Source organism: Ricinus communis, chromosome 4 (genome assembly GCF_019578655.1).
Source record: "Ricinus communis isolate WT05 ecotype wild-type chromosome 4, ASM1957865v1, whole genome shotgun sequence".
NCBI lineage: Eukaryota > Viridiplantae > Streptophyta > Magnoliopsida > Malpighiales > Euphorbiaceae > Ricinus > Ricinus communis.
The window spans coordinates 23532173-23548201 of NC_063259.1; the positions used below are offsets into that span (position 1 = coordinate 23532173).

Below are 16029 nucleotides of genomic sequence, written 5' to 3' on the forward strand. Positions count from 1 at the left end.
GCAAGGTTCTATAGAAAAAATACGGATTAAAATGACTAACTGTCCCAAGTTCAGGGCGCCCCGGATTATCAAGCCTCTTTTCTTTTTTCGAACTGAATACCAAGCCTTCTTATAAATCTTGAATATTAGTTATGGTGATAATTAAAGACCCACAAATAATTTAACAGCACACAAGCTCCGGCGCAGGTCAATCCTGGATTTCAAGATATCATCTTAAATTCCAGTGGACCATTCTAGGAAGCCAAGACAAAAGACATTAGCGAGCTTCAAAGTCTTGATCAACAAAATATGCATGTTCATAACAAAAATATATTAGAAGTTTTTAAGAAATGATATACATTAAAAAAATAAATCAAGTAAGGACAGAACATCACCACTAGCACTCTCAATAATTATTATTCTATTTCATTTCATAACCACCAAATAGACATGCCATAACCTCGTCTGAATCAACCGTGGATATAAGGTGCCGACAAAAGAAAGTAGGGGAAGCAGTAACAATCATATACACATCATCTTATGCCAACAGGCAAAGACCCGCTAAAAAGATGCACGATACCTCAAATTCCTGAAGAGCAGCATTGGTCTAGCTAGCAGCATCTAAAAGCCACACCTAAAAACGTCTAGAACTTTGCTTATGCCTGATCGAAGAAACAGCACCCTGTAACAGTGAAGATGGCCTGAATCCCCCTGTCAGTAAATTAGAGGCTGCAACTGCACTGATTTTCCTTCTTTTGGCTTCCAAATCCAAAAGCTTCTTGTTGGGCAAGGAAGCCCTTGAAGATTCAGGAAAGATTGAAGCAGCATTAATCAAAGCTCGCTTGTCCCTCCTGTTTCTTTCAAACTTGGAGGAAAACTTCATATGTGCTGCAGTAGTAGCATCTTCTTTAGTAACTGGAAGCAGCCGTACGCCAAGTCCCATTTTCCTCGAAGTGGCTTCTTCTTCAGAAACTCTTTTCTTTTGACTTCTAAGTCGAGCTCGAAGCGCCTTGTTAAGGGCATAGTCATCTGAATGCCTGGCATCAGATACCCGTTGAAGTCGCACTATTACGGGTTCAGCTTCTTTCTTCTTCTGCAGATCCTCTTCCTGATGTTCAAGCCGATAAAATGGATCTGAAAGCTTGCCCCTTTCTGGTAAAAGGAGAATCAAATTAAAAAAGTCTGTTCGTAGAAATCCAAACAGGATATTTTGGTATTCCAGAAAGAGTATTATAACTTCATCCGAGTAAATACGACACTAACCTTCATCTGCAGGAAGTGCAAATGTTTCTGCATCCTCAACATCAAAATCTTCGGTCTTTTTTTGAGCTCCACTTATAATCACATACTCACAATTCTTAGGATCTGTCTGAATAACAATCTCATGCTTGCAGCATGCAGATTTCATAGTGAAACTCCATATCTGAAGCACGCAAAAACACACTATAAGAAACTTAAGATCTGGAAAAAAATAGATGTAAGAATAGAAATTGCCAAACATGATAGCAGGAACTTTCCCATAAAATGGTAAAGGAAAATCTATTAGCAGGTGAACTTTCTCATGGACTGCAATCACGTACAAGAGGGATGGAAGGGTCAGGTTGCTGTATGTGTGTGTGAAGACATGTAAGTCCATACATCAGATGTGAAGCAACACAAACATATTCTGACCTTTTCCATCAGCTAAAATCAAGTAGGATAAGACCCACTCTTAATTGGTTAATGCGCATGTGCTTCAAACAAATGCCATTATAAGATATGCTACTTTCATTTATTTACAGTTTTCAATCTTAAAGTGTTACAAACATTTATAAATCAGAATTTAGACATACCTTGGTAGAATAGTAGTTTCCCACTTGCTTTTTCTCCGCATTGAATCGTACACCCTTTGCAATCATTGAATTGCAACCGCCACACCATATATTGAATGGCATCTCGAACCTGAAGACCAGAAATTATATGTGAAGCAGGTATTAAAATCCAAATAGGTAAAGAGAAGATAGTAATCTTACGAGAAGTTTTTTAAGATTAGCAGCTTGCAACAAAAAACAAAACGTTCACTTGTAAAATACACCTTGTATGCTTCCGTAGCTAAGATGATCAATTGATTTATGAAAGCTAAAAAACATGATACTCTCATTCTTTCTATTTTCATTTTTTCTGACTTCATCACCAAACACTCACCTTTACACTAGCTTAACCTTCACCCCTAATAAGGATAGAACACTTCCCCATTTATGTAAATCTAAATTAACCTTTGAAGAAAATGGAGATTGTAGTTGCCAATGCAGCATTTCAAACCTAAACTGTCCAACAGAAAGCCAATTCACAATACTGGATGGAAAATGTATTGCGTGACAATCAATTAAATCAAAAAACGTATGATGCACCCATTCATAGTTTTTCAAGTCACCTAACATAAGCTTGATTATACTTATTAAAAATAGAACATATTACCATATATGAAACTCATTAATTTTTTGAATTTGAGTTGCTCAGGCTGTCATTAACTTCTTTTAGAAAAAGCAAGATGCATTTATTTTATTAGCTTCCACTTCTTCTTAGTTAAATAAATAAATATAAATAAACTTAACCAGAAGTTTCAAACTAAAATCTCCCAGGAGGTGCAATTCTAAATTAGTCTTCCAAGAATAAAAAGATTCAAAAACCACTAATTGCATTTGCAGCATTTAAAAATTTAAAACCCCCAAGACCGCCAACTACTGGGTGGAATTTATACCATCAAAATCTGAATTTAAATCATGTGATAAGATGAGATACCTAATAATCAAAATGCCTTGGTCTATCTTTCTTGCTCTCTCCCTTAGAGCATGTTGACCATGAAATTTGTTCAAACCACCCTTTTTTGGACTCCATTCTGGTGGGTAGTAGAAATTATCTGCTCTTGCTGCTGCTAATGAAGACTGCAGTTTTTCACGAAAACAAGATATGAAATTAAAACTAAACTCTTTCAAGGAAAAGAAAAACATAGAAAATTTACAGAGTATTCAGTGCTTATATCATTGATTCGAGCAACAAAAACAGAGCTCAAATAACCGATTGCAATTTTCTTTTTTCGAAAATATGATATCATATACGATCACGAAAATATCTAATCAGTTTCAAACAAAGAAAATAAAAGCCCTAACTATAAGAAAGATATAACGAACCATGATAATTCGACCAGAAAAATAGAATAGTCCCTAATTGCGATATAGAACAGTACGATCAATTAATCAAACAACATAATAAAATAGCGTACCATTTTCGATTCTTCGTGTCCGAATCTGAATCAAACTTGGGGAAGGCTTCGATCTCTCGTTTCGCACCAATTTTTACACGACAGGAAGCCTAGGCCGTTCATATATAGTCGCTTTCAAAACGACGGCGTTTGAGTTCGCAACCAATTAGGCCCTGCGAGGCGGTGGGTTGGAATATTCTTACTGGGCTCGGTTTAGTTTTCTTTTTTCTCCCAAAAGTTTAAAAATATTAATATTAATTTTTCAATATGATATTTTTTTAATCACAAATAACGAATTTGAGACCAATAAGGCTAAATCTGTAGGTGTCAAACTGAGGTATTATGATCAATTATGGGGTACGTAAGACGAAGCATTTGGTCGATAATAGAAATGAAAATTTAAATTTAAAATCTCTTTTATTTTTATGAGTAAATAAATATTAATTTATTAAGTATATAATAATAATAAATTTACAATAGTTATTGGCCTATATATTCAAGTATAAAGCATTATGTATATTTGAGATTAATTAGTTATCATATAAGAATGAATTTATAATCTTTAGATATATATACTTTAAAAGGTTTCTTAAAATCTTTCTACATCAATAATAATATAACTATTTTACTTGCTTATATTCTAGTTATTGAAATATCTCATTTAACATTTAATAATTATAAAAGAGTTATTTAAATAATAAAATCATTAATTATCTAGTATGAAACTAAATTAGTTTATCCAAAAACTATAAGTTAATTAAATTATTAATCTATTAAATATTATATATAAAGGGGACGAATGTACATTTTTTTTTTTTTTTGGTATATGAAAAGGAATTTAAATTAGTAAGCTTTTCCCTTTGAAAAGCAAAAGAAGAAATGAAATTGTGTTGACAAATGGACAGATTATACCTTCTTTCAATAAGGTCAACCTACCTAATTATTTAACTATCTTGTTATAGTACTATCATAATGGTATAAGTGATGTTTGTTTCGCTAATTTCTTTTCTTTTATATGCAAGTATAATGTGTCGGTAAATGAGGTGTAATTATAGTCTTATATTCGTTAAATATATATATATATATATATATATATATATATATATAGAAATTAGAGTTAGTTAATATGTCAAACATTGCTTGAATGGCTTTCTTGTTTGCGGTTTCACAAGCTAAAAGTTACTATCCTATGATCCTCACCCTTTTTATGGCTAATTTGATTTAATCTAAAATTCAGAATCAAGATCATGATTGACAAACTTTTTTAGATGTGAATTAAGGACCAAACTTGTGTCTTTCATATCATTTTCTCACGAATATTGGGTTACTTTATTCTTTTTCTAGCAAAATCAATTCAGAATGTTTTGAAATATTATCAATAGATAGAAATTTTGAAAATAGTAGGAATAAATCATCAATACGAATAGATAATGGTGAAATACATCCTTAATGTCAATCAAAAAGTTGTTAAAATTTAGGAAAGACGGGATAATAATACATTATATTTAGTTTTATTTTAGTCATAAAATTTTAATTTATTTTATTTTAATCATTTTATTTTAATTTATTTCAATTTAATCATTTTGCAAATAAAATATTGAACGAGACAAAAACAATAAATGAAAATAATTAATTAAGAAAGAGAAATGAGATATGTTAATGTTTTTATTGATAAGGTAACTAGATCGCAACTAAAATTAAACATAATGAAATTTTATGATCAAAACGAAAAAATTTAGTGACCATTTATATTATTATATATAGAAAAAAATATATTTAAAATACATGTAATTTAAGTAATGCAAAGATTATGCCATCCCGGTGGATTCATAGATTTTAAAAAATTAACAAAACAAAGTTAAATTATCTCCATTAATAAAATTAAATATAAATTGTTATTATTTTAGTTATAGAATTAAATTTATAAATGAAATTTAATAGAATTTTTAATATTTAATATCTATTTATACTATTTTATAAGTAATAGCAAATTAAATATTTTTAAATATCGTCCTTAATTTTTTCAATATCTTAAAATTTTAATAGTGCAATAATATTATTAATTGATTAGTATTATTAAATACTATCAATATAATTAATTTTACTATTTTTATGATTAAAAATTATTAAATCATTAAAATTAATATTTTAGTTAATATAATATTAAAAATATAATTTAAAATACTATTTTTGAAATAAAAATCACTATCTAATTAGAAAAATAATTTAGTAGTTAATATAATATTAAAATATAATTAACATGTTATTTTTTAGAATAAAATTTATTATATCTAATTAGAAAATTAATTTATTAGTTAATATAATATTAAAATATAATTAATATGCTATTATTTTAGAATTAAAATTATTATTTAGTTAGGAGTTTACTTTATTAATCAATAGATTAATAGAATAAATTATAAAATTATATATAAATTTAAATTTTATTTATTAAAAATAAGTACACGTATAAAAATAGAAATCGTATGTGCCAAAACATAAATACATATGATAAGAAAAATTCATATTTTTTAAAAAATATATACATATTGTGCTTTTTAGAAAATGAGACAACTCTTCAGTTCTAAACAAATCGGCCTAATAATTATATTAGTTTTGGAATAAAATCTTTCTCACTAATGATTTCGTTAATGACCTAATTCCACCATTAATTTCTCATGTACTTGAGGTCCATCGTAAATGATCACTTGACATGGTTTTCAGCACTAATTCTCTATAAAATAGAAAAGAATTATCATTTATTTTGAGCATAGGGTTGGTCCTAGTGGTAGTCTATCATCCGAGTAAATAAATACTAATTTTTACCATAAAATTTTAAACAATAATTTCTAAATAATAAATTTATATAAATTTAAGCTATTATATTGTCAGATATAGAATGTTCCAATTAAATTCATCTATATAAATAAATAAATAAAAGTCAAGAGATATGTTAGAGAAACTAGAGCACTTTCTGTTGTTTTTAAGAATACATGACTTAAATTGTACAAAAATAACAAAAAGGGAAGGCACATGACATGTTGCATTATTGCAATAGCATCACATATTTTTTTTCACATGTACTTTTATATTACAAGACAAATGATTTTGCCATTTGACTAATACCTTAAGCACCAAGTTTTGGTTAAGATCCATTTACAGTACCAATGGACCATGAAATGCATAACAAGACATCTCTTTATACTCGCTATGAAAGTGAAAATTCACTTAGTGTAGAGGAAATAACTCAAACTCAAGACCTCTTATTCTTAATAGCAAACGCTCTTGGCGTTTGATCTAAACTTTAAATGTAGAAAGTACACTTATTTAAAATATAAGTTTAAAGAATTTAAATTTATCAAATTTATATAAATATATTTATCAACCGATTTTAAATTAATATTCAGTTTTAAAAATCTATCATATGAAAGATTCTTAGATAGACTATATGTCTACATATTTAATAAAAAAAGAATCATGTCAATTTTTAATAATAAATTCCTAAAATTAGTTGATTTTAATTATTTTTTAAATAAATATCTATCATTAAGTTATGGTAAATAAAATTTATTTAAAAATCTTTCAAGTCTTATAAGATGCAAGTAATACTTACTCGATAGCAAATATAATAGCATAATTATGAGTATGCAAAATTCATTTTAGAACCATTCTTTAATGAATCCAAAAACAAATATATGCTGTATATATTAGGTGGTATGGAATTTAACAAAATTATGGCTATCGCTACTCATCTTTTAAGTGCAAATTTGTTAATTATTGTTTTGCCTCTTCTTTTTTATCAAGACAATTGTTACATTGCTTTAGTCACAGAAAATATGGATTGCATATTCCCCACTCTATTTATTTTAGTTGTACCTCACTCAAAACCATGTATTTCTCTTCCCTTCCAATTCATACATCATATGCTTCTAGATATAGTACACATAAATGGGAGGGTATTTCATTACTCATATATAACAATTAACGCATACATTCAAAGGGTTAATTAACAATAAAACATAATCAAACGTAGTATAATTCAAGGTTTGACAATTGTTATAATGACCTTCTTTGTTCCTTGATTTCAAAGCAACTCTCATTGGGGGAAAAGGGTCTCCCCTCCCGCTCTCTCCTTTAATTTCCCTTTCAACAATGAATCACCATAAAAAGGTGGCAGCAAATCTCACATGAAAACCCCCCCCAAAGGAAAAAGCTTTGCAAAAGAAAAATCCACAGACACATTTAAAACTTGCCTCTTCTATGTTTCTTACATCAAAATTTATATATATAGACGCATTTTAGGTTAATTCAAGCTTTCATAACTTCAAGAACTTAAAACCCTCCTCTTCTTCATCTTCCATTTGCTGATCCCAGATTTTCGATCCATGCTTCCTCTTCTAACCCTTCTTCTCTTACTCTTCCACCATGGCCTCGAAAATTTCACATACTCTATGTGTAGTTCTCTGGCTTTCTCTCCTCTTATTACTGTTTCATGAGTTGTTCCATTTCAAGTCTGGGATCATCAACACCAAAGAAATCGTCAGTACAACGTACCCATCGATCCCTCGTCGATCCTCTTTTAATAGAAAAGTTCTTGCTAGTAAAATTGACTTCTCCCCATTTCAGAAAAAGCAGCAGCAGAATCATCATCATCCCCATTATCAAGACCACCACCATGAGAAACAACAAGTGCATAGAAATGGAGACGGAAAAGAGATTGATCCGCGCTATGGTGTCGAAAAGCGCCTTGTCCCTACCGGTCCAAACCCATTACACCATTGATGACATACTTCTGTTGCTTGCTTAGTACCCCTTGATGATTACTCAAAAGTCATGATCATGATAAAAAAAGAAAAGTGGTTAGTGAGAGCTTTCATTACTTGTATGATGTTCCATAGCATTTTTCCTCGTTCTTTTCAATCTTTCATTATTATCATCATTTTTATTATTATTTTTTTCTTTTTCATGAAACTGTAGTTCACATTTGATGAATCATATATATATATATTGTAAGATAATTATAGTGAGCTTTGAGCTTGTACATGTATTAATTAAGCATATTATCATTATTTCAGTATAAAAAGGATCGGTATAATACAGAAATATAACTAATTTGTAGGCTTTCTGGTGCATGATTAATTGATTATTCTTCTGCTTATTATTTATTGATATTAATTACCATGATCAAAAGTGACTACTAATCATTGTTTCTGATGGTAGTTTATTATATTATGAGGTCTCAAAGGAAACACATGAGTAGCTGTGACGGCAAGGCAGTAAATTGAAGAAGATATTTTTAGAAGCCACAGCATAAGAATGTAATTAATTAATGGGTTTGGTTAGTAATAAGTTTTTCCTTTTCAAGATTAAGAAATGCTGTGTGTAGTACAAGTGAAGGATTTGGTGCTACGTGACCAAAATATTTGCCAACTACTTTTATTTTCTTGATATATATTTTGATTTTTTCACATCTTATTATATTTATAAACTCGTAAACTAATTATAATATATTAACATTAAATTGAATCCAATGACAACGTCAGTAAAGTATTAACTATTGAGAGAATAATAATTGTACATTAATATTATATATCCCATACTTATCCATATTAACCAAAAGTAGTTATTTGCATATTGCTTTTTCTAAAGGGATAAGTATATGATGGAAGTAGATATCATGAGTCGGTCGTAGAAATCAAAATATATCACTAGTTTTATTTTATATTAACTGTTTTTTTTTTTAATTTTAAGAAATTAATTATATGTTATTTTTATAGATATCCAATGTAATATTAATTATTTTTATATTATATTTTTGTGTTAGAATAGGTGTAATAAACTTTATAATATCTATAAAAGGATAATTTAGTCTAATTTAGCTAGTTTTTTTTTTATTATAACTAAGCCTATTAAATATTTTTTTTTAATTTAGATGAACTATTAAAAAGTGACAATTAGTATAGAAAGAAAGAAGTAATAATTTGCTATCTGAAAAAGACAAAAGCCTCAAACTTTTAAGAAACAAAAATCAAGCATGCATTTCATAGCATGTACAAAAAAATCTAGGATTAATTTAAACAAATCAAATTTAAGAATTAACATCCTAATGTTGGGCGGATATAGATTATAAGGCAAAGAAAATCAAAAGATGTGATCACTTGAGAGATTTAATTTATTCTTTTTCAAATTTAATTGATTGATTGTGTTTATTAATTTGATAAACTACTTGATCAAATATACTATATAAAAAAAAAATCAATTTATTTACTTCTTTTCAGAAACAGTTCTAAAAACTCAAAACTGAAAAGATTAGAAATGATTTTTTTTTTTTAAATGTCAAAAGTAACAAATTGACCGAAGAACCTCATAAACATTTTCTTTTACAAGTATTACCAGGAATTACTTTTGAATTAATACTTTAAGCCGACGTGGAATAATTCATCGCTAGCGGAGAAATATAGTCTCTGGTGACGCATAAGTTGGTGTAAAGAGATTTTATATATAAACAAAAAAAAATAAAAAGAAAACAGAGAAATATAATTATTTATATCTAATTTAACCTTTATTCTGAAACATTTTGCATTTTTTATTTCTTGACAAAGGCCATTGAGAGAAAAATACCTCTTGAAATATATATGTATATGTTTCTATTGGAAAGAAAAAAAAAGAAAAAAGAAAAAGGGAGAGTGTAGGGAAATCGTAATCACCAAAAGGTCATAAACTGAACTTTACGTGAAAACTATTTAATAGGATGAGTATCTATAATGCATTTATTTTATATAAAATTTCAATAAATTTTTTATTTTTTCAATTTAAAATAAAAAATTATTCGATTTCCTGACTATTTTAATTTTAATAAATATATTTGACATTTTATACACTTTACTTTTTATGGCAAAGTAATCAGAAAAAAAGAAAAGAAATTCAAATATTATTTTATATATATATAAAGAAATATTAAAATAATAACAGATGTCAAAAAAATTATAATCTGATTTTATATATAGATTGCTGGGTATAGACTTGAAACCTGAGCATTTCTTAATCACATATGGGCATTTATATTGATTTGAGTTATATATATTATTACTAATTAATGTATCATTATATATAATTAAATTTATATCAGAATGGTGTAGTAAACTAATTGTACCTTATATTACAGGGAAAGTGAACTAAACATATAACGGTGAGGGAGCTGCTGATTCACGAGGCACATAACAGCAGCAACAAAGAAAACAAATACAGCGGAATAATTAATACTAAAGCAACTTATTAATTATATTTATGTATATTAATAATGAATATATTTTATCATTATTTAATTATATAAATAAAAATTAATTTTACGATGCATCAGTGACATATTAATTAAATATATTAGACCCATTAGAAATTATAGCTGACAAATATTAAATTTTGACTTAATTTTTTTAGAGCTCACTTATATTAAATAAAAGGGGAGGCTAAAAGTCTAAAAATTAATTACATAAAGGAGAATCACCTCAAAAGAGAATAACATGTATAAATAGACAGTTAATTTTAAAAAACAAGGATGACCATAATTTCATCTACAAAGAATATTTATGAGAAAGATAATATTAATTTGAAATTTACCAATTTTTTTCCAAATAGAGAAATATTAATTAATATAAATCTATCGATAGTAATAAAAATAAATTTTGACTTGAAAATCTTTACTTAATTTAAGTATATTTCTCATTCTATAAACTAAATTAATAAATAAATAATATATTTTTTTTATTTTTTAAAATAATTAAATATATATTAATTATCTAATAGTAAATTACGTGTGTATATATATATATATATATATATATATATATATATATATATATATATATATATTTAAGGCAGGTAAGGTAAGGAAATCAACTAATATTGAGTGTGGACATATTCATATTTGGTATTATTCGTAGTATAATCAGACAAATAGAATACTTAGTTGAGATCCTATAAATTGCCCATAGCTTGTCTCAAATAAAATTGATTGCCATTAGCAAGGGAAGCAAATACTATTATATATTACCAATAAAATGCACGGACAAATTACAAATAAATCAGGAAGTCTCTTTTTCTCTCATGTACATTGATTGAATGTTTATTTCTTGTAAGATGAATAATTCAATAATTTTCTTGTACTTAACTTAGATATTGAAAAAAACATAGTTTCTTTTCCATTTTTTTTTATAAAATTATATTTATTTTAAATACATTAAATTCGATTTTTAAAAATTAGAATTAGATTATTTTAATTTGACCAAATATGTTAATAACTTTAACTTAGTTTATTTATTATAAAATTAGGTAACCTTTAAAAAAATATTTCTTTTAAATTTTAAATCGGAAAAAAAGCTCTTCATTAAAAAAAAAAATTAAATAGCTTAAGATTTTGTTGGAGTGCCATTGTAACACTCTATCATTATAAGTATTTTTTAATTATAGACAATTAATTGGTATTATTTAAATAATTTATTGATTTTATATGTTTTTCTACTAATTTAGATTGACAATGAATTTATATATATCTTTTAATTATTTATATAAGTCAAAGTTATATAAGTAAATCTCATAATTTTCGTATACCACTTATTAAAATCTAAAAGCAGATAAGATATTTTAATAAATAAAAATAATATGTTTGGTTCTTCAATAACTAAGTACTATATATAATTGAATAATTTAGTATTTAATTATATTAATAAATTATCAAAATTAAATTATAGTACCATAGACTGATATTATATTGCAATGATTTTTTAAAATTTAGTTCTATTATAAAATTTTATCCTTTTTAAATTTATTTCTAATTCCATCATTGATTACTATATATGGTTAATTTTTTCATTGATATATCAATTTTAATGTGTTTCTTTTTAAAGAAAAATAATTTTTTAGTTATTTATTGAAGGTCAAGAACTGTAATATAGATAGTTATTCTCTTACATTCGCCATAAAAAAAAAACTTATTTAATGCAGAGAAGATATCTCGAACAATAAAAAATACTCTTACCGCTTAAGCTAGGTCTCGAATGTAAAAAGAAAAAATAATTTTCAATAATACCAAAAATCATTGTTAAAGCTGTGAGATTTCAAGTGCATATAATGTCAATATAAATACAAATTTAATTAGTAAAAGAAAAAAACAAAAGAAGATATCTATAACATCAATCAACCATGCAAGAATTGGTTGCCTTGTAGCCCAAAACCTACTTGCGAATCCACTAGACATGAAGACACTTACCAATATCTGTGAATATGATATGTTAAACTGAATCGGGATTTAAAACATCAATCACTTCGTACAACTTGATAAGGATATATTTCAATGACTCAGACTCGTTACCGGCATCCACTTCGCAATTACATATACATATATACATATAGAAACTAAACTTGTCTGTCTGTTCCAAGATTTCGTATTCCATATTTATCTGCAGACTAGCTAGTTTTGTTTATTTGGAAGGCAAGCCATGAGCTGAGGTCACACCTTCAAGAAAACTAAGGTTGCTTCAAGTTCATTTCGTTATAATTTTTGTTACCACCTTAAGGGTAATATGAGTACTGTTTGTATATGTATAGCTCATCATATATATTCATGATAAAGAACAATTAGGAGAAGTAATTTTATTTAAGGGATTTGTTTTATACTAATATAATGTGTGAAAATTGTTCAATAGTATAACCATTGATATAAAAGAGGAAAAAGAATTGCATTAGATAAATTGTCATAATCTCATTAGGATTTTGTTCATATATATTGAGTAAGATATGACAAATTTGTAAGATAATGAGGTTTCCTAGCTGAATCTTGACCTCTCACCAACTCCAAACTCCCCTTCAAGTCTCTACATCCATATAATTGATAATATATAATAATGGATAGGCCGACTAATTATGTTGATTAACCTAGCATTATTGCAATTAACTAAAGAATTTCGTTCAAGTTATTATTATTTAAAAGAAAAACATAAATATAAAACATTATTCAAATCGAAAAATACATATTTATTACACTAAATTATAGATTAGACTATATTTAGTAGTTAGTATTGCAAGTTTTATGCGATTTGGACATGAAAAAATTAGGTACATCAATCTTTGTTGCCCTAATGTCCACCGACCGAGTAGCTATCAGAAATTCCTTATATATATATATATATATATATGGAAAATGAATGGTGCCATATACATGTTTTGCAGAATTGTAGATCATCATTGAGGTCCTAAAAAAGTTGATGGAGATGTGAAGAATATTGTCAATCATGTTATGATAGTAATGAGGGAATGATATGAGCTGCCTAGCTAATGAATAGAAGATTGAGTCTATAAATGGCATAAGAAAAAGAAAACACCTACAATAACATCTGGAGCAAGACATGCCACTAATTAATTAACATATATATTCAATCAATGTATTTGGCTCATAACTGTTTCCCTATAAAAAAATAAAAAAAATTAGCCTTGATGTTTACAAATTGATATGACAGCACTTTCATTATTTTAAACAAAACAAACGGTTCAGACAAGGAATTTGCCCTCCAAATAATGTAATTCTTGCTTTTGGGTATTAAAACTTCTAGTATAAATCAATTCATTTCAAAACTTGCTGTTTATCTGAAGGACGATTGGTTTTGAAAATAAGGATACAAAACAAACTTTAAAAAAAAAAAAATAGTTGGGTCTACTGCGTTTCTAATTTGTAAATCTTAATGGCTTCAAAAAAAAAAAAAAAAGAAGAAGAAGAAGAAGAAGAGAGAAGTCCATGGGCTTTGGCATGGGTTCTGGCCACAATTCAGAAACTTTCTGAATTTGGGCTTTCATGGTCGTGACTGAAAGTTCGTTCCCAGTAATGTGTTCACCAGAAACCACTGAATATGAGAAGTGCCTGCCAGCCCCCAAGAAGATAAAGGGAGTAATTCATTTTTTCTTATTATACACATTAACGACAAAGATAGATTATCTGTCATTTATATGGTAATTCTTTTTATTCAAACTTATAGCTATATTTCTGTTCTGATGATGCTAAACTCGTAATTCAATAAACGAATTATTTTTCTTTATAAGAATTATTAATGGATAAAAGGAACGTGTATGGGAGGTATGATCCAATACATAGAATATAACATGCATAATTAAAATGTAAGGGCTAACTACTTCGTGGCAGCATGTAAGCCCTGAAGGCTGACTACTTCAGCTGCTAAAAATTAATTAAACAGATTTGCAGCTAAAAAATGTGAAATGTAACCCATATATTGGCTTTATTACTTCTTTCCATGTTGGCCTCATTCAATTAGTGCTGTACTCACCCACTTCTTCTTCTTTTTTTTTTTTTTTTTTACTTTTACATATATATATATATATATATATATATATAAAATATTGCAGACAAAAGAATATGAATTGACTACAATTTTTTAGCATTTTGCTTTTTGCACTAATTTTCCATCCAAAACCGTACCTTAATTGCAAAAGAACATTGTATGTTGACATGTCATATGTGAACCATTTGACCCTAAACTCAGCTAATAACGCACCAACTTCATCTTTATAATTTAAGTGATGGTCTTTCACACATGTATTAGTGGTGCCAGCCCTCACCACCTACCAAACCTACACAATTTTTTAATTTATTGGATTAATATATTTTTTTTAAAACTGTTGATGTACGATTGTAAAAACTTGTTATTCATATATAATGTTATTGAATCAATCTCCTATATAATCAAACACATTACATTTGTTATTGGGGTATATAATTAAATTTATTTTTTTTCTCATTTAAATCTGAGTTAGGGTTTTAGTGTTTAAATGTGATATTAATAAATAATTAATAGCAATTTAGACTTTTAGAGGTTAACACTCCTCCACCTTCCATTAGTTTAATTCACTCCCATATATAAACAACCATCTTCGTTCCACAAGCCCTCGAGCAAAGACAACTCTGGCTAGCTGTCCATTTCTCCATCTCCATAGCCATTTCCTAAGAAATGGTACGTCTGCTCCAGGAACGTGGAGCTGAGCATCACATGGAAGCTGGATCCATGCCATTAGCAACAGCCCTATTCGTCTCAGTTTCAGTTCTTGTAGCATTGTGTGCCAAGCACACACGAAAACACCCTGAAACAAGCAACAAGATTCGTGTGACGACGCCTACTAATAATAAGTCTCCGCTAGCGTCACCGAAGAATCTGGCGGCAAGAATTAGCAACAAAGCAATTGATCCGTTCAAGAAAAAAGATAGCAGTGACGATCAAGGCGGTGAAGCCGGAATCGGAGCTAAAGAGATGGAAGGAGATGGATTCGGAGAAGGTGGTTTGTGGCAGAAATCAATCTTGATGGGTGAGAAATGTCGTCCCCCTGAGTTTTCAGGTGTGATATATTATGATAGCCATGGGAATCAACTTCCTGAAATGCCAAGGTCACCAAAGAGCTAGTCCCTTGCCAAGTTTTTCATTTCCAGTGGTTATAGATACCAATTATAAGTAGTAATGGTGTATAGTTTTCTCTGTTTTCCTTTCTATTTTGTCCCTTTTGTAACCTTTGTTTTTGCGGTATATTAGTTTGCTTCAATATTACAAGCATGTATAATAAAAAGAAGTATCTGCTTACTAATATGCTTTGGTATATCATTTATTTCACTTCTAAAAGAAAATTTTATGCAATCTACTAAATTGATTTTTTTAATCTGAGTTAAAAAGGTAGACTACTTGTAGTGAAACTAAGTAATCAATTCTTAATCTAATTACGTATAGATAAAATGATAAAAATCTCTTTTAGCTTAATTA

General features: G+C 27.9%; 2 protein-coding genes across 2 annotated transcripts; one reads left to right on the top strand and one right to left on the bottom strand.

The window, feature by feature from the left end:
• Window positions 1–377: 377 nt before the first annotated feature.
• LOC8269508 (probable splicing factor YJU2B) lies at window positions 378–3400 on the bottom strand. Its single transcript, XM_002524353.4, has 5 exons — window positions 3242–3400; window positions 2761–2903; window positions 1812–1920; window positions 1243–1402; window positions 378–1131 (listed from the first exon to the last, which is right to left on the bottom strand). Exons 1-5 carry the CDS (start codon window positions 3242–3244, stop codon window positions 614–616), a joined length of 933 nt encoding a protein of 310 aa, XP_002524399.1. The 5' UTR covers window positions 3245–3400; the 3' UTR covers window positions 378–613.
• An 11651-nt stretch (window positions 3401–15051) lies between these two features.
• On the top strand, window positions 15052–15858 carry LOC8269506. The gene has a single exon (XM_002524351.4). The coding sequence runs from the start codon at window positions 15232–15234 to the stop codon at window positions 15676–15678; it is 447 nt and encodes a 148-aa protein (XP_002524397.2). The 5' UTR covers window positions 15052–15231; the 3' UTR covers window positions 15679–15858.
• Window positions 15859–16029: the final 171 nt, after the last annotated feature.

What these genes read in the sequence shown, in the direction of transcription:
- LOC8269506 (XM_002524351.4), top strand. Translation starts at nt 15,232, where the DNA reads ATGGTACGTCTGCTCCAGGAACGTGGAGCTGAGCATCACATGGAAGCT.
- LOC8269508 (XM_002524353.4), bottom strand. An exon ending in CAAGGCATTTTGATTATTAG is followed by an intron (nt 1,921 to 2,760) that starts GTATCTCATCTT and finishes TCTGGTCTTCAG; the next exon opens with GTTCGAGATGCCATTCAATA. An exon ending in TGCACTTCCTGCAGATGAAG is followed by an intron (nt 1,132 to 1,242) that starts GTTAGTGTCGTA and finishes TCCTTTTACCAG; the next exon opens with AAAGGGGCAAGCTTTCAGAT.